Source organism: Zootoca vivipara, chromosome 4 (genome assembly GCF_963506605.1).
Source record: "Zootoca vivipara chromosome 4, rZooViv1.1, whole genome shotgun sequence".
Lineage (NCBI taxonomy): Eukaryota > Metazoa > Chordata > Lepidosauria > Squamata > Lacertidae > Zootoca > Zootoca vivipara.
This window is the reverse complement of record NC_083279.1, coordinates 86,994,449-87,014,099: the sequence shown is the minus strand read 5'-3', so window position 1 is coordinate 87,014,099 and position 19,651 is coordinate 86,994,449. Positions and strand designations below refer to the sequence as shown.

General features: G+C 43.5%; 2 protein-coding genes across 2 annotated transcripts in view; both read left to right on the top strand.

Moving 5' to 3' along the window:
• Positions 1-2,669, top strand: part of PIWIL4 (piwi like RNA-mediated gene silencing 4) — a 33,800-nt gene extending 31,131 nt beyond the window's left edge. The window contains exons 20-21 of the mRNA XM_035115476.2: positions 872-1,019; positions 2,158-2,669. Coding sequence (XP_034971367.2) covers positions 872-1,019; positions 2,158-2,274 — 265 coding nt within the window. The 3' untranslated portion in view covers positions 2,275-2,669. The remainder of the gene's footprint in view (positions 1-871; positions 1,020-2,157) is intronic.
• A 2,821-nt stretch (positions 2,670-5,490) lies between these two features.
• Positions 5,491-19,651, top strand: part of AMOTL1 (angiomotin like 1) — a 77,578-nt gene continuing 63,417 nt past the window's right edge. The window contains exons 1-3 of the mRNA XM_035115554.2: positions 5,491-5,505; positions 16,593-16,773; positions 19,588-19,638. Of these exons, the coding sequence (XP_034971445.2) occupies positions 16,689-16,773; positions 19,588-19,638 (136 nt within the window). The 5' untranslated portion in view covers positions 5,491-5,505; positions 16,593-16,688. The remainder of the gene's footprint in view (positions 5,506-16,592; positions 16,774-19,587; positions 19,639-19,651) is intronic.

Sequence of the window (19,651 nt, the reverse complement as noted above, 5' to 3'; positions counted from 1 at the left end):
CGTTAGGAGACCTAATTTAGACATGAAGCTTAATTGTACTGCCCATGGTCGTCCCATTGATTTGTTATGGACATAGGCTGCCACCTCACTTGAAGACTAACTTTGGTGAAAGGAGTAGCTCTGCACCCACCCTCTTGCATGTGCGGAACTTCCTCTCCATTAAAACAAATGCACATGGAGCTTGGCAGTACTCAATGCAGAACATGCAAAGCGTCATATTAGGGCAGGTTTGGGAAGCTTGCAGGAACCTCCACATGTTCTTGGACTTCAGCTTGTGTCAGCTCTGGCCAGCATGATCAATGGTCAGGGATGATGGAAATTGTAACCCAGAAGCATCCAGAGGGCCAAGGTTCATCACCAAATTGCTACTGTATTATTATTATTATTATTATTTGGATGGCCAAAACTGATAGCCAGTGCAGTATAACAGTTTTGGTTTTAAACTGAGGAGCCCTCATTTGAATCCCTACTAAGCTGTGACATTCACTGGGTGGCTAGTCACTTTCTCTCTGCCTACCTTTCTTCACTGGATTGCTCTAAGGATTAAATACTGTATAGTGGTAGGGCCAGGATGACCATGTATGGATGCGTAAAGTTGGCAGTTAGCTACCCTTGAAAAATAAGATTTCTGCTGCTTTACATGCATCCAAAAAGCATAAGCAAACCCAGTAAGTTAGTATATGGTGATTATTATGAATTTACATTTATATTCCACCCTTCCCAAAGGAGCCCTGGGTAGCAACCAATATTCATAATTGTTCATTTTAATAATTGCTTTTATCAATATAGTTTTTATTACAATATAAGTAGTAGTAGTTACAACATATTACATAGACGGCTTCGCTCTGCTAATTCAAATGTTGCCCAACAGGTATGACTTCTTTCTAATTAGCCAACTTGCCCGCCAGGGCACTGTCAATCCCACATACTACAATGTGGTTTATGATGAGAATGGATTCAAGCCAGACCATATGCAGCGTTTTACATATAAGATGTGCCACCTGTACTACAACTGGCCTGTAAGTAACACAGTTGCATCCAGATAGTTAATTTCCTTCTCTCCCCCCCCACATGAAATTAGGAAAGGATTGGCCTCCTTTTCAAGTAGTGCCAGTGCCCTGTTCCTCTTATATAGCATCAGCCCTGTCCAACTTGCAGCCATCAATGTAAAAAATGCAATCTGCCTGTTTTTGTTGCCCCCTGGAATGGAAAGAACAAGCAAATTATCAGGCACCTGGCAGTTGCATACACAACTGGTCTGTTGAGTCACAAATTGTTCAGCATTGTGCTCTGTACATTGGTGCAAACTTCCTTTTGTCCAGTGTACTGGGTAGTTGTTACAAAATACCAGCTTTCAGCTGGTGGGTGAGGAAGATCCGCAAGTGAACTATTGTTTTCTTCTTATTTTTAAGAGAAGCAATAGACAGAACTATGCAGATAAGAGAAGAACACTTGCAAAGTTTATGTCTCTTTAGGGCTGGGCCAAAATTCTTCCCTCTGCACACAAAAATATTCACAGCCCAGCTTTATTGATTGGTGGCCGCCATCTTCTTGCTCAATACCCTGTTTGGGGTTGAGGATGAATATTAGCTGCACAGAATATGGCATTTAGGCAACAGTACCTGTCCATAATCCAGTTGAGCCTTGTTGCCATCTCAAATCTAGTACCCATCCATCCGTGGGAAATTCAGGCAGCACACAGTACACTAGTTCGTACAAGCAGTAGTTGAAGCTGTATGGGTTTTCTTTTTAATGGAAGGGTGAGGGGGCAAATATTTTAATTTAAAAAATGAAATTAAAAATCAGTTTTGTACAAATTCAGACTCCTGGGGCAGAGACGTTCACGTGGTTGAATGTTCTGCTTTTCCGTACATAAATAAAAATGAGCAAATCAATCCTTGTGTATAATTGTATTAAAGGAGAAAACAAACTCCAACAAAGTAATACTTGGGACAGACTACATTTTGATTGTACAAACCCATTTCTCAGTTAAATGTCATGTACGCAAAGGTAAGTATTTTTATGTTGGATACTGCTGGCTGAAGAATTCACAGAGTCTTGTTTCATCTGTTTTGAAGACACTGGAAGCAGCTAGCCAGTTTTAGCAGAAGGTGATGGAGCAAGACCTCTTATATACTCTTCCCATTTGCTTTCTAGGGCCTAATAAGAGTCCCAGCACCATGCCAGTATGCCAGCAAGCTGACTTTCTTGGTGGGCCAGAGCATCCACAGAGAGCCAAACCTGGCACTCGCCGACAAACTTTTCTATCTGTGAATGGTGTTGAGGTGGCAACTGTCAAGAGGTTTTGTCTTTGTTTGAAAAAGAAATTTCTGTTTTTTAGAATTGAAGCAACAAACCTCATTTCCTACTGGTGATCATGGAGCAAGTGTTTTAGTCATGTTTAAGGATATATATATATATGTCTGTGAGATGCCTTTGAGCATGTATCTGTATTCTTCCAAGTTGATTATTTTTGCACATGGATGTTTGAGTTCAAGTTTTGAGATACTTTAGAAGGGGGCTGTTTGTATAAAGCTGAATGGTTGGTTTTAAAATTAAAGTTATATTCTGTTTGTATGTAAAACTTGTCTTTCCTCCCTTTTGACATAGAATTATTTGGGCACAGAAGACACTGCTGAAGGATGTGTTTGAATTCCACGTTTCAAATGGAACCGATATATTTGTTGATTTATATATAGATGTAACATTTATTCTTCAGAAGCTTTGAAAAGCCCTTTAAAAGGTCAAGTTTCATTTCAAATTAAGACATGCCATGTTGGCTTCCTGCTGCCAGTCTTCCTTGAAGGAGAGGATGGTTCAGCCCCTCCTTTAAGAAGACCTCCCTGGACCCAAAAGTGCTAAGCAACTACCGGTATTGCCTAGTGGCAAATCCTCTTTTGGGGCAAGGTCCTTGAGAAACAGGTGGCAATCCAGCTTCAGGCATGCTTGGAGAAAACTGATTACTTGAATCCATACCAGTCTGGCTTCAGTCATGGCATTGAAACTGCCTTGGTCACCCTGGTTGATGACATTTGTCAGGGGTGTGTGCCCCTGCTCCTTCTCAACCTGTCAGTGACTTTTGATGACCACAGTGTCTTGGAGCATCTCAGAGAGGTGAAAATTTGCTTCAGTGGTTCTGCTCCTCCCTGCAGGAACATTTCCAGAAAGTTGTTGTAGAAGGCTACTGTTTAGCACCATGGAAGTTGCCCTGCAATGTCCCACAGTGTCCCTGCTCCTTATGAAGCCTCCAGGAGCAGTCATTGGAGTTTTGGAGTGAAGTGCAATAAATATCCAGGTGACACCCAGCTCTATCTGTCTGTTTCAACTGAATCGGGAGAGGTGGTTGAGGTGTTAGACCAGTGCTTGGAATCGGTGATTGGCTGGATGTAGACAAACAAGCTGAATCCTGAAATGACAGGGTTACAAGTTCATAAAAGAAACCCTTTCACACTAAGGAAAACTTTGCTTTGCTGGTGTGAAGAAGCTCTTTGTAAGGTGTTGCAACCCAACCTGCATTGTAACTGATGTCCCAACCAAACGATCCAGGGAGTCATCGTTACTGCGTAGGAGGAGGGATGCTTACGTGGATAATAACTTGCAGGCCCAGAGGGAAGAAACCAAAGTGGAACAGGAAAATTTCCATATTTTCAAGGTTGTCTACTCTTCACAATAACTATTATGACTTGCATGGAGGGATTTGGTAGTGGTGCTGCTGCTGCGAAAATGACAAGCAGCACTATAAGGGCAGTAAGGCAGCAAAAGCATTTCCCTCCTTAGTCATTATTGCCCTTAGAGGTGACACAGGTGTAGTGAGGACACTTCTAGGTGACCTGTTAATTGAGCAGGGCAATTAGACTTCATTGACTATTTAATGAGCATCCACCCTGAATTGTTTTTGGGGAGGGGGAGCAAGTGTTGCCCCATACTATCCACTGCATTTCCCCCCTAAAATTCCTTATCACAAAAGTATGATCTTTTGCAATGAAGTAGGTTTGTTGCACAATATCTCCCAAGCAGCTATTAATTTCATAACCTGAATCTGCCAGTATGTAATTGAATCCTACTCGAAAATAGAGGTAGTTTGGAAGCACTCTTTCCAGCCCCATGCATAATTCAGCTGCAACAGGAAGACTTGTAGATGAATGAAGCACCCCGAATGATTGAGCACCCTGGAAGATCAGAGTTCTCAATTGTGCAAGGAGTCTCCACAGATACACAAGACTCCCTGCTGCAGAAGCGTATTTTAATCACACAAGAGCATGCTCACACACTGAAGAGTTAGCATGATCTCAGGGGTCAGGGCTAAAAGAGCATCACTGCAACCCCGGTCTGCCTCTTAGGGGCTTAGCAAGAACTTTGTAAGACTTAGCAGGTGCTTCTAGATGTGGGAGATTTAGCCATACACAATCACTGCTGTTCTGCATTAAGCTGGATATAAAATAGCAATTCTGCTTCCAAAGTCTCACACACTGTAGCCAAGTAAGCAGTTCCCTTTCCCCAACACTAAGTGTTGTGGAAATTTTAAGTGTTAAAATACTCCACTCCCAGCTTTCTTACTGCACTGCTGATTATTATTGCTCCTCTGGCTGCAATTTAAGTGGAGGGAGAGAAAAGAAACAGATAGAAGGCAATGCTATTTGGAAAAAGCACCCAATTGAGTGTAGGATGCTTTGCTTATGAATTTGAGCAGATGCTCCATTAAAAAAGTGAGGGAGCAAAGCATAATTATTCCACACTGAATGCTTGGAATGGAAACAACTAGCTTCTCTTACTATACTGGACTACTAACTGGTACACTTAGAAGCCCGCTTCTCATCCACTGGTCACTGGGATGGGAAATAATAATGCAGGCATAGGCAAACTCAGTCCTCCAGATGTTTTGGAACTACAACTCCCATCACCCCTGACCACTGGTCCTGTTAGCTAGGGATGATGGGAGTTGTAGTCCCAAAACATATGGAGGGCCGAGTTTGCCTATGCCTGTATTAATGTATCACAGACAATTGTTGAATGCCTGGGGCAAGGCTGCATTTTCACTAGGGACAGGTCAGTGTGTTGTACAACTCAAGCTCTAACTTGATTTGCACAGTCGGGAATTTCTGGATGGGGCCAAAGCGCCTCCAACGTGAGCAAAGTAGAGGTCCCTAAAAAGCTCATATACAAGGATTTAAACAATCAGTGCTTTTGTCTACTCCATCTTTCCAGCTGCATTGCAATTGTTTAATTTTCCAAAGTTAATTACACATTCTGGAGGACAATGAATATGTGCTTCAGATACTCCCAGTATTTATTGTGCTGGTTGGGAGGCTTGGAGAAGCCTTTTGAAGCTCTTTGAAAATGCAAGAACAGTAGAATTCCAGTCATTTCCCTATACAAACCTTAAGCAAGTCCAGACAACAGCCACATACTTTTGAGAGAGTCATCACCGGATAAAGAAACACGCAATTTGCAAGGGGGCAAGCCTTGTGCTTCGTAAAGCGTCAAAGGAGAGTCAACAGTGTACAGGTAAGGTTTTGCTCTTTGTTGTTTTGCATTTATTACAAGGGTTTCTTGTGCTGATTGAGGTTGATGTATTTAGGATTGTTGCATGGCAAAACACAAGAGTCTTAGCTTTGCTTTTCAGAAGACAGTTTGGGAAGAAAGGCCACAAAGAAATTATTTTGTGCAATTCTGCATATGAAAAACAGATTGGCATCCTGAAATACCCTTGACTGTGTTGAAGATGGAGTCTTAGGATGTTGTTACGGTTGCCTTTTTTATTTGTTTCAAATTGTCCATTGCAAGAAAAAGACATGCAGTGTGTGGATTGTTTGAGCCAGGGCTTACCAATGAATCTGTCTTTAATGCGGAGACTTAGCTGTGGAACATTATAATTAGAGCTACAATGTTTGGTTGATGAATCAGTTTGATTAAACCTTTCAAAGCATTTCAATCATGGAAAAAGGTGCCCCCAATTAATTGGAGAGCCACATCTTTGGAATCGAAGTACATGTTACAAGCTGCAAAAGACAAGTGTCATCTTAGCATATGCTTTCCTACCTCTGTGAGAGAAAGGGGGATGCATGCCTCTTCTAAGGTTATGCTTGCTGTCCGGCACTGCTTGCCCCATCTAGAAGTTCCACGGAGATCATGGGACATCCATTCCCTTCTGGAATCAGCTGGAGGAAGCATCAGGGCACAAGGCTGGTTGAGAGTCAAGATCTCCATGGATAAGGTTTGGAGTCTGAGGAGCCTTTGGAAGATTTACCTCTCTCAGCCTTTCTCAAAACAAAAATAAAAACTTAGTTGGTCTTTAAGGTGCTACTGAAGGAATTTTCATATGGACAATGTCAGGGGTTTCCAATCTTCAGCCTGCAGACCACCAGTAGTTGTAAGCTTCCTTCAGGTGGTTTGTAGTGTGCCTGTGAAGATGAGAGGTAGCACATCAGTGGCATGTGGCGAGTGCACTAGGGGGACTAGACTGATCCCTTAAATGTTCCTGTAAATTAGAGTATTAAAGTCTGGGCCTCCTTCCCAAAGCCCAGGAAGCTTCTGCCCAGCTTAGGGGGGGCGGGCGTGATGCTCACACGTATAATACCAGGATCCATCACACACAACGTCATCCCCCCGCCCCCCGCTCATCCTCTCAAGCTGCCACTTACAATGAAATTCATCACACGGCACAGTAGCACTTCCATCCTATTGAATAGTCATATTGATTTTTAATTGTATTTATTCTTTCTTTTATTTCTTATATTGTATTTTATTGTGTGACAATTTGAATTCCATTATTGGAATTCAGTGTTGCACTAAGGCGAGCATTTCTCTTCTCCCCCGCCCCCACCTTGTGCTGTTCTGGGGCTTTCCCCCTAGCCGCCAGAGTAGATTGAGGAAATATAGTAGGGTTGCCATATTTCAAAAAGTGAAAATCCAGTTGTTGAGCGCTTTTTTTTTGGAAAAGTTGTTGGGCTTTCTTTCTTGCCAAAGTTGTTGAGCTATTATTTTTGAGGAAATTCGACCAAACCTACACTTCCAATATGGGTTGTCATACATCTGAATTTTCCTGGACGTTTAAGCAATTTCTGTCCGTATGCGGTTTCCAAGGGCCAAATTCCATCTATGTCTGGGAAATTCCAGACATATGGCAGCCCTAAGACATAAAGGGAGAAGGGGGGGGACCTATTCTGCTCATGGGAGATCTCACCTTTCTTGTTTTCAGTTGTGCTAGCCAGTTGTTAACGGCTGTTTTCTGTAACAATCTGCTTCATTCACAAGGTCTTGCAGGTTACGGTGAGTAATTAATCTTATATATAATGTATAACCCCATGAGATTGCTGTGTACTGTCAGCAATTTTCAAGTACCAGTCCCTGGCAGGAGTGGGAAGTTTAGGAACTGGGTGCATCTGGGTGACTAGAGTCCCTGTGTGTATGTATTTTAACTAAGTACAGCTGCCTTGAGATAGGTGACTTTAATACATGTGAAGGCAAGTTATTATTTATTTGCTGCATTTCATTTATTACATGGCTATGTGTTGACTTTGTGCTTAAAAAAAAATCAAATCTTTAAAAAATAATAATAATAAAATAAGGCAGACAGCCTGCCTGCCAGAGCTAAGCTTTGATTTACTGGTATGCACACCTGCCATTTCGATGGGAAAATGGCAGAAAGCTAGGCTCACTCCACTGCTAGGGAATGTGCTGTGAGCTCAGTTTGCATGTTATACAGGTGGGGCCTGCAACAAAATGTTGTGATGTGGAATGCCCCTTTTCAGGATGCCAGTTTCTGGAAACTTCACACAGTGTTGTTTCTGGTAATGAATCTTCTTCATCTCTTCTTTGGCGATCACTTGTAGCCAAGTAAGACTGTCTTCCATAAACACGGTTTTAACAATGAGTCCGTAAGTGACTGTGGAAGCCAATTCTGTTTAAATTGTTATTAAGGAAATGATTATTTTTCTCCTTCCAATGAAGTACAGCAGAAAAGTTGTCCACATATAAACAGTTAAGTTATTAAACCTCACAATAATTTCATAATTATCTGTCTATGTATTTCTAATAGTATAACCAAAATGGTAATTTTTGATATACTGTAACAGTAAAAAACTACTCTGAAAATTTATTATTCCAATAATGAAACCTTCATGTGGTTGCAAATATTAAGATTATACCATCAAGAATGAGTCTTCCTGTAAAAAAAAAGATTTAAATCAAGTCTTACTGACTATTGATAAATCAATTTGATTCAAATCAAATCCACCCTGTGCATTATACATACCATTTTCCCATATCAGCTTCATTTCTGCATAGCAGAAATCATCCGTGGCCATCTTTAAAAACAGTAACAAAAAGAGCACAGCACTGGTGCTTAACTGGAGCTCCCATGGCTTAGCACAGAGGATGCCTGCATAGGGAGAGGCCACACACACACACACACACACACACACACACACACACACAGAGAGAGAGAGAGAGAGAGAGAGAGAGAGAGAGAGAGAGAGAGAGAGAGAGAGAGAGAGAGAGAGAAGTAATGAAGAAATGCACTTCTCCAAAAAGAACAAAAGAGGGCACAGATTAACATAAAGTGTGAACATGCAAACAAAAATTTAGAAATAGTGTAATATAAATACTGTTATAGATTTTGGGGAGAACCCACCTAAACCCTAGAAATTAATAAATGGTAGGATTTTGATTAGTTGGGATATGGATGAAAGTACAAGCTGCAGAGCTGTGCCAGATAGGGAATCCCTGGTCTGGTTTTACAAACCAGTCTGGCTGTCTTAAAAGGTAAAGACCCCTAACCACTAGGTCTAGTCGTAACTGACTCTGGGGTTGCGGCGCTCATCTCGCATTATTGGCCGAGGGAGCCGGCGTACAGCTTCCAGGTCATGTGGCCAGCATGACAAAGCCGCTTCTGGAGAACCAGAGCAGCACACAGAAATGCCGTTTACCTTCCCGCTGTAGCGGTACCTATTTATCTACTTGCATTTTGACATGCTTTCGAACTGCTAGGTTGGCAGGAGCTGGGACAGAGCAACGGTGCACTCACCTCGTCGTGGGGATTTGAACCACCGATCTGATCGGCAAGCCCTAGGCACTGTGGTTTAACCCACAGCGCCACTGGCTGGCTTAGTGAAGAGGAAATCTGTTAACATGACAAAAGGGGTTGAGGAGCCATCTCAGGGTAACTGGGTGTGAGATGACAGGAAAAGGGAGTCTTTTAGCAAGGTGTTTGTGGGGGGGGAGGGGGAGGGGGGAGAAGAAGAAGAAGAAGAAGAAGAAGAAGAAGAAGAAGAAGAAGAAGAAGAAGAAGAAGAAGAAGAAGAAGAAGAAGAAGAAGAAGACATAGATCCATTTTGGGCAGGCTGGCTGAAGGCTAACTGAACTGCTGTGGGGGACAAGCCCCTCTTGAAATGACTCCCGTATTCCTCCATGCAGACTGAAGGTGTAAATAGGTGAATAAACCATATTTCTTAAAGCTGCGACAGTCTCTGCTGTGACTCAATCCTCCAAAGCAACACAGACCCTGGATGAGTGCTTGGAAACCCATGGGCTCTTACTGCTGCTTGGCAGAGAGAGGGACAGGCACCCAACTATTCTAACAATACAGCTATAAGACATTGCACCATACTGTGGAATATTGGGTGGTATCCAACTAATCAGTACTGTGAACACAAGGAGTTTTAACTGCCCTCTCCCTGTTGTGTTGGCAGTCTGTCTCAGGAGACAATGGAGGAGTGTGCCTTTGGCCCTGAGGTCAAGCTGTTGGACGGTTGCAGCGGCTGTAGGGACTGATACGGCAGAGATGTGTTTTGTTGCAGCTGGGGCAGATGAAGTCATCCAGTTGTGCCGCTGCAGATGCACCATGGCATTTCTTCTGTCTGCATACCGCCCAGCAGTCATTGCTATGGATGCACATCCTGACTGCCTGTCTCTAGGCTCTGCAGTTGTCTGCAAGGTTTTCCCACAGGGCAGGGTTGATGTTGCCAGCCTTCATGTCATGTTCTTTGGCAGATTTCTAGAGTGTGCAGGAGGCACACTGGGAAAGGAGGTGGGAATGTACCACTGCGCAGCAAAAACTACTTGCACTAGTGGAATCATTGGTAGTTAAATACTACCCACTGTGACTAGGTGGCTTGCACATCTGCTCTGTCTGTTGTCCAAATGGCCTCGGCCCAGTATACCTGAAGGAGCATCTCCACCCCCATCGTTCAGCTCAGATACTGAGGTCCAGCGCCGAGGGCCTTCTGGCAGTTCTCTCACTGCGAGAAGTGAAGTTGCAGAGAACCAGGCAGAGGGCCTTCTCAGTAGTGGCGCCCGCCCTGCGGAACGCCCTTCCACCAGATGTCAAGGAAATAAACAACTATCTGACTTTCAGAAGACAACTGAAGGCAGTCCTGTTTAGGGAAGCTGTTAATGTTTGATGTTTTATTGTGTTTTTAATATCCTGTTGGAAGCCGCCCAGAGTGACTGGGGAGTAAGTAATAAATTATTATTATTATTATTATGCTAACCGAAGATGGATAATCTGCTTTCTCTTCTTAGGGTTCTTTAACTGTAAACAGGACTTGGACAGCTGTTCAAATAAAGAACACGTTTAAACAGAGGACTATGTGGCTTGTAGCCACACCAAAAAATTAAGACACCCTCTCAGATGACTAGCAGTTCAACATTTCATGTTCTGTCTGGAACAAGAAACAGACTTCTTCAATGGAATGTAACAAAATGGAGCCAGTTGCCTTTGCGCCTTGCATTGTACCAAGTATTGCATGGTCAGGGCCGGCTCTAGGTAGAGCCCTGGTGGCGCCGTGTGCCAGGGCGCCGGGCTGGTAGGCAGGGCACTGCGTGGCGAAGCCGCGCGAAAGCGTTGCTGCGCCCTGCGAGGGCGCCGGAGCAATCTCCGCCCCTCGGCACCAGGGCGCCCGACCTGCTCGAGACTGCCCTGTGCATGGTGGTTTCCAAGAATGGAGCAGAAATCAAACCCCCATCCACTCCCTTTAGTGTACATGTGTACTGTAGCTGTAGGTCAGCCTTCCCCAACCTGGTGCCCTCCAGATGTTTAGGACTACAACCCCCATCAGCCCCAGCCAGCACTACTTTAACTAGTAGCCATGGTACCTTAATTAAAATGAGAAAAATATCCAGCCTTGTTAAAATTCAGCAAGCAAACAAAGAAAGAAACTCAGGAGGTGGGAAACTGGCCCCCAAAATAAGCATCCAGTTTAGTCCCCTGATAAAACACAAACCACTTTGCACTACGGACAAAACGTAGGTGGTTGGTATATTTTCAAACCATTGCTGGAGTTTATAGACCGGAAAATTGATATTTATGCTCAAATAAAAGTTCAGAGGTATTTTTAGAGTACATATTTTAGACAGGTTTTGAAAAATGTATTTTTTTTAGTGTGCCAACTCTAAATCTGGGATATCTCAGACCTTGAGAAACTCTTTAAAAAGCACCATAGTGGCACAATTTCAATGAGAATTAAGGATCAAAGCAGACTACAAGGAATAGGATGCTGGAGCCTGGAGATGAATTTAAAGAGCACAGTGATCTGCTACTATGGGAGAATCAGCTGCCAGGTTCTTCCAAAAGGATCAAATCCCAATGTGGATCGCAATAAGTAACTGAGTGTCCATAACTTTTGCGCAAAATAAGAGATTTGTGAGGTTGAGTTCCAGCCCCATAAATTTTCTTGCTTGTGTAAGCTGGTCTTTGCCTATTCCTTTTATTTATTTTTCTTCTGGACAATGTGCAAATCTAGTGGGGTGCATAAAGGCTACAACAATTTTGGCACAGCTGTTCCTGTCCAGGGAAATACATGCAGCAGCAGATTATTTTAAACTGGAGACATTCCAGGCTAAGAGCTTAGCTGACCTTTGTTCCCCGGCACCCAGTTCTTAAAGATTTGTGGTTTTTGAAAAATGCAACCAGAAAAATAATCCACACACTACTGTAACTTTGATACAAAGGAAGGAAGGAATTTTGGTGTTTAGTCAACTAAACTTTTAATTGACAGAAATTAGATTAAGCAACTATTTTTTATCGATTTAAAAAAATTCTCCAATTAATTGGACAGCTAGGTTTTTAAAAAAGTATTATTTCAAATGTAAACAGTTAAAGATCCACCAGTGACAGTACCAATACCACCTTAGAAGAGACATTTCTTATCTAAAACACAGAAAGGAAATCCTCTTTTGAGATGGAAACAAAGCCTTATGAGGAACAGTTGAAGGAGCTGGGTATGTTTAGCCCGGAAAAGATGAGACTAAGAGGAGATATGATAGCCACCTTCAGATATCTCAAGGGCTGTTACATGGAAGAGGGAACAAACTTCTCTTCTCCTGCTCTCAAGGCTAGGACTCAAACCAAAGGCCTCAAGTTACAAGAAAGGAAATTCTGGCTAAACATCAGGAAGATCTTTCTGACAGTGACAGTGGAATGGACTCCCTTGGGAGGTCGTGGAATCTCTTTCCTTGGATGTTTTTAAGCAGAGTTTGGGTGACCATCTGTCATGGATGCTTTAACTGAGATTCCTGCATTGCAGGGGGTTCGACTAGATGACCCTTGGGTCCCTTCCAACTCTACAATTCAGTGATTCTATGTGCTTGCTGTGATATTGTGCAAACCCTCTCTGAAGAACATTCTTCTTCAAAACACAGGGTGGGGATTGGACAGCTGTTTGTTTTAGCCATAGGAAAACTTGTGCAGATATTAATTAATGAATTAATTAATTGTGGTTTCTCAGTTGAGTGCCACCCTTAAATAAAACAAGGCTTTGTTTTCTCTTTCATTGTTCAAATCCACGTACCACAGAAGCCTACATTGTGTGGGTGTATATGCGTGAAGTGTAAGTGGCTTCCATTAACCTTTTCCCCCATACCCAGCTGTTGTTTGCATGCTCCAGTTAGTCAGTTTTCTGCTTCTAGGACTGCGCATGCACACGCACACACATATTTCAGCCTACTGTTTTAATTCTGCTGTCAAGGCCAAATCAGAGCTGTGTGTCATGAAGTTTGTTCTTGCACAGTTGATTTAAGAATTAAAATTTAAAGTGTGGGGTGGCATGGTGAAAGCCAAGTTGTAGAGTTGCAAGGGACCCCAAGGGTCATCTAGTCCAACCCACTGCAATGCAGGAATCTCAGCTAGAGCATACATGAGAGATGGCCATCCAGTCACTGCTTAAAACCCTCCAAGTCCGTTGAGTTCACAACCTCCCAAGGGAGTCTGTTCCACTGTTGAGCAGATCTTCCTGTCAGAAACCTTTTCCTGTTTAGTCGGAGTTCCCTTTCCTGATTCGAGTCCTATCCTCCAGAGCAGGAGAAAACAAGCTTGTTCCCTATTCCCTCTTTCATGCAACATCTCTTGAGATATTTAACGATGGCGATGATATGTCCTATCATTATTTTGCTCATGCTGTGGTACCGGTCAGAAACTGTCTGTGGCAGTATGCCTCTGTCTGAATGTTAGTTGCTGGGAATCACAAGTGAGGAGACTCTGTTGTGCTTATGTCCTGCGTTTGGGCTTCCCATTGGCATGAGGTTAGCCACTGTGAGAACAGGATGCTAGATGACATGGCCAACTCTTGGGCTGATCCATCAGGACCAGACACTCCCCTCTTCAAGCCGTGAGAGACCCCAGGGGTTTCAGCACTTACCCAGGGTTCTGTTTCCTTGGAATGAAGTTCAGCAGAGACTGTAGTGTTTTTAGAATGTATGGTTTTATTTGCAGCCTGATCATAAGATGGAGGGTCTTGCAGCATTAACACCCCCAAAGAGCTAGCATTTCCATTAGTTACAACTCTAGGTCCAACACAGAGCAAAAACCTGTCTCTGCAGTTTCAACCTTAGAACTCCTGGCTGTTGTTCCTCCTACATACCAGCTACGGTAGGTGAGTGGGATTCATTTGCTTCAACGAATGGCACCCCACAACTTCTTTGTATATGCTAAATTGTGGTACTTAACTAGTCAGTCAAAGACAGTGCCTTGTTTAACAGGTTCCACAGCCTCTCCTACTAGATCAGTGATGGCGAACCTATGACACACATGTCAGACATGACACGCAGAGCCCTCACTGCTGGCATGCGCCCCACCGGTCTATTCACCCTGTTGTTGTTGTCCCCCCCCTCCCATTTGTTCTCCTGCCTGTTAAAAGCTGTTAAAACCCATTGTCTCCGCTGTTAAAACCCTTAAAACCCAATCCTTTTTTTTGTTTTTTGTTGCTGGTAGCCAGAGATTGGGTTTTTAACCCTTTCTGTGCTGTTTTTTTCTGGCGCTTTGGCAGACGATGATTGGGTGTAACAGTGTTCATTTTTTAACCCGTTCTGTGCTGGGTTTTTTTTTTTGGTGCTTTGGCAGACTATGTCGGTGCTGCATGTTAGTTCCAGCGAAGGTATTATTCATCATTTATTTCTGTTCTATTCCCCCCCCCCCAACAGTGCAGCAGCTTTGGGACATCCCCCCCAAAAAAGCAAAGCAAATTTTGCACTCTGCCAAAAAACTTCCAAAACTTTGGTCAGCAGCTCCCCCAAAAAAGCTCAACAACTCTGGCACTTTGTGATAAATAAGGGTTTTTTGGTTTGGTTAAATAATTAGTTTTTGGTTTATTAAATACAGTTATATATTACAATTATACATTTTTGTTATTTAAACTACAAATATCGCGAAATTATGGTTTTTTTTCTCGAAGAGACACACCACTCGAGTTATGCTCGGTTTTTTGGCGAATTTTGACACACCAAGCTCAAAAGGTTGCCCATCACTGTACTAGATTATATCCCTTACTACTGGATATAGGATCATAGGCCTGGAGGGGATCCAAGGAAATCATATGGACTGGACTCCCCCCCCCCCAAGCCCATTACACTTGAAACCCCCTCTGACTCAAACCATGGAGAGACATCAGCTTGGAAGGATTAGAACACTTCATGGAGGATAAGGCTCTCCGTAGCCACGAGCCATAATGTCTATGGTAAATTTCCACAGTCCGAGGCGGCATGCCTCTGAATAGCAATAGCTGAGAATCACAAACACATCATCCACCTTCCAAAGGGAACGAAACCCTGCTGCACAGCACCTGAAACATTTTCATGACTCGAAATAAGTGGGGAGCACATAAAATTTTTAATGAAGCCCATTGGGTGCCGATTTAAATGACACAAACGGCATTAAAATGTCGGTTAGGCTCAGGCTCCCTGTGCTGCTCTGGGTGCTAGGCCAGGAAAAATAAATATATATATGCACACTAAAGGCTGCCCTAAGGCAGGGAGCTGCAGCAAGCCCTGCCAAGGCACTGAGGCTCTGCCAGCTGCCCAAGGATGTCAGATGCATATGCCAGCCCAGTAGAAATATAGATAAGAAAACTGCATTGAACTGGAGTTGGACCCCATCTGCACTATGCATTTAAAGGCAGTATCGTACCACTATAAACGGTAATGGCTTCCCACAAAGAATTATGGGAAATGATGGACCTGGCACAAGACTCTTCCCCCATAGCTGCCAAGTACCCCGTTTTCCCCGGGAAACCTTCATATTTTCTTACCGTTTACCGCAGGTGTCCCGAATGGCAAAATACTCCATATTCCCCCGGATTATGGAGCTCCTGCCAGCGGCCATGTTCTTCTGGGGCCGTGCCGGCACCGGAAGTCGCTTCTACACACTTCTGGACATGCGTAGAAGCGACTTCCGATGCCGCTGTGCCCATTTCCAAAATGTCCGCAGCGCCAGAAGTCTCTTCTATGCATGTCCAGAAATGCGTAGAAGCGACTTCCAATGCCACGGACATTTTGGAAATGGGCACAGCGGCATCAGAAGTCGCTTCTACGCATGTCTGGAAGTGCGTAGAAGCGACTTCCAGTGCTGCTGATCCCAGATTTTTCAATCCGAAACTTGGCACCTATGCTCTTCCCCGCACCAGGCCTTCTCCGACTCCCAGGAACAGCAACAGAGGAGGAGGAGGAATATGTGGCCACAGTCCACAGCTCTCTTCCCTCTGCTTCCTCCAATGTGAAGCCATTCCGATTAGTGTACCTCAACAAAAATGGGAATTAGGGACTCTGTGTGACAAAGTGAGGAGCAGTGATGGCTTAAGGTGTTTCCATGATGGTCCTGACAATTTCGGGGCTGTTGGACACTATGCAGTCCCTCTTCCCAGGGAACTCTGGGAATTGTAGCTCTGTGAAAGGAACAGGGTCTTCTGAACAACTCTCAGCACCCTTGACAAAATGTCCCAGGATTCTTGGTTTGGTACTGTCTAAAATGTATAGTGCAAATGGGGCCTTAGTGAGTTTCCTACAGAAAGCAACAAAGCAACAATGCGTAAATTCACTCAAAGAATTCTGGGCTCTGTAGTTTACCCTCACAGAGTTGCAATGCGCAGCAACCCTAAACAAACTACAATGCCCAGAATTCTTTGAGTGAAGGAATGTGCTTCGACTGTGCTTTAAGAGTGTTGTATGTACATAACCATACTGTGATGGGGCTTAAAGATGAAGTGGGGAGGAAATCTTAAATGTGTTGCAGCATTTCTGCTTCAGTGGCAACCTTCCATTCTTTCATATCCTGAAGTCGCTGGCAATTAACATAATTAACTATATGTTGCACTTTTTTTTTTCAGAAAGAGCTACCACCTCTTTCTTGTCATCTTGCAAAGCTTGCCTTGACTTTGCACAGATCGTTCAAAGTAGTGGTTCCTTGGACCTTGCACCAAAAGATGGACTTGGGTGAAAACTGGGACTTGGATGATGCCAACTGGCTGACCCACACTGGAATTCTTCATTTTCTCAATGCTTTAAGAGGTATGGTATTCCAGATGGCTGTTAGATCTTACCCACCTCTAAGGATGGAAGGATCTGCCAGTTTTGATCCTCTCGGTTTCTCATTTTTTCCAGTCTTAAATGCAGTTCACCACATTTTGCAGCAACCTGCATTTTTTTAAAAAAAAATCCTAATGAAAAATTTTCAGCATTTTATTCCATTTCCCCCCCAGAATAACTACCGTACATTTTTACATGTGGCTTGACTAATTTACATATTTGTGCAAACAATCTTCCCTAATATAAGGCATTTTTGTATATTCTTTTCACTAATATTTTCATTTTTATGCATATTTCCCCCTAATATAGGATATGCATTTTTGCAAACATTGTTAAGTTGGGTTTGGGTTTTTTTGGGGGGGGGGCAAATGCAACTTTGAAAGGATAGCTCTTTGCATTTCATAGGTTATACTGAATTTAATTTTTCCTCCCAGGCCAATAGTGGAGATCAGAGGAAAGGAGAAATAATGAAACGGTTAAACACTCTCTCCCAGATACCTGCTTTCCTAGTCCTTCCTACATGTCTGTTAAAATAAGCTGGAGATCCTAATCACAGATCTCTTGCTGCATTACATTTAGGTTAGCATTCAGGCTGACTGTATACCCAGTAATAATGAAAATATCAAATAACAGTTTGCTTTCTACATGTGTAAGGGGCTTTTTGTAGTGAGGGTGATCTAGGATGGGAATCAAAGTGTGTGCACTGTGTTGCATTGAAGGAAGGATTCTAAAGTTTCAGAGAGATAATTAGCAACCTTTGGTAGCCCTATTTATTATTAAGAGTTGCCCTGCTGTGTTAAGAGTAGATTTGTTTCTTAGGACCCCTTTCTCCACTGTTAACCCCATTTCAATGCTCTGCAGCAGAAGACATTTCACCTTTTTGTCCGGAGCCGAGGGCCTTCTGGCGGTTTCCTCGCTGCGAGAAGCCAAGTTACAGGGAACCAGGCAGAGGGCCTTCTCGGTAGTGGCACCCACCCTGTGGAACGCCCTCCTACCAGATGTCAAAGAGAAAAACAACTACCAGACTTTTAGAAGACATCTGAAGGCAGCCCTGTTTAGGGAAGCTTTTAATGTTTAACAGACCATTGTATTTCAATATTTTGTTGGAAGCAGCCCAGAGTGGCTGAGGGAACCCAGCCAGATGGGCGGGGTATAAATAATAAATTACTATTATATTATTATTATTTGTTATCCAGGGGTGGTAAACCTATGGCAGATATTTGTGGGACTACAACTGCCATCATCATTGACCGTTGGCTATGTTGGCTGGCGCTGCCAAAAAGTCTATGGGGGAATCCAGCTTCTTATCCGAGTGTACACACAGGCAACTAGTAGTCTGGTCCTCTGACTCTTTCATCCATGGCTTTATAGTAACAGTTTATGAAGCAGTAGACCAGGGGTCAGCAGCAAACTTTTTCAGCAGGGGGCCGGTCCACTGTCCCTCAGACCTTGTGAAGAGCTGGACCTATATTTTAAAAAAGAAAAGAAAAAAGAATGAATTCCTATGCCCCACAAATAACCCAGAGATGCATTACGGTATAAATAAAAGCACACATTCTACTCATGTAAAAACACCAGGCAGGCCCCACAAATAACCCAGAGATGCATGTTTAAATAAAAGGGCACATTCTATTCATGTAAAAACACACTGATTCGCGGACCGTCCGCGGGCCAGATTTAGAAGGCGATTGGGCCGGATCTGGCCCCCGGGCCTTAGTTTGCCTACCCATGCAGTAGACAAATGTCTGAATGGGGCCACTGGCCATGAGGCTCAGTGGGTGATCTAGGGCTTCATCACTCTTTCTCGACCTAATTTGCCTCAGAGTGGCTGAGAGAAAAATATCAGCTAAATCCACAGCTAAGGCACTGAGGTTTTTTGGGGTGGGCAGGGGGAGGAGGGAGGCTAATATAAAGAAAGAAAGCAGGCAGGGAGACCGCTGTTTTCTCCAGATAAAAATGTTGCATGCCTGATGGAAAAGGGGGTGAAAAAGCTGCAAACAGGTGCAGGGAAAAAGTGAAGATTAACATTCCCCCTGCACCCCGCTTTATCGTACCAAATAAGAAGTTCTTGGGCTCCACAAATACCTATGGACTATGTGGGCTGCTTTTGTGATTACTTACTCTGCATTCAGAAGACTGTGGCATTTTGTCGATTTATTCAATTTGAATCTGGTCACTACTATTTTTATTTTTTTTGTGGGAGGGGGATACAATTTCTATAACACACAACCTAAAAAAAGGATGGAGAGTTAATGCCTATTACGTTTGCAGAATATGCCTGCTTTGGTTGCCTAGCAACCAATGTGAGGCAGGCTTGGATGGCAGAAAGGGGGCTGCATTGAGGGAGAGGAGGTAGCTGTGTCAATTCAGGTGGGTAAGAGACAGGAATGCTCCATTCCCTCATCACATCTGAAAGCCACAGATGGCTTTTTCAGAACAAACTTTGGGTTCCCTCAAAGGAAGAAGATGGCATCAGGGAGGAGGCGTTGCCAAAATAAGGAGGTGAGAGTCAACAAAGAGGCTGGAATATTTGGCCAGTGCAAAGTTTGTGGGCTGATGAGACCGAATAGCATCGTTCTGCGATGGAGATGCTTCTACCTATGTCCAAAGTTTATCGTCATCTTCAATCAAATCAGGCAGGGCTGAATTTAGGCATGGTATGAGGGGTGGTCCAAACTAAGTAGCTAAGAGAGAAGATATTCGCAATTGCCACTCTGCATAAATTATGACAAATGCTATTACTCTGGTTTTTCAAAAGGTTTGTTTGTTTGCTTCTCTTCTCCCCCACCCCCCCAGACACCGAGGCTTCCAAAGGTGATCCAGTGGTCTTTGGTGCCCATCAGATAGGTAAGTAAATATC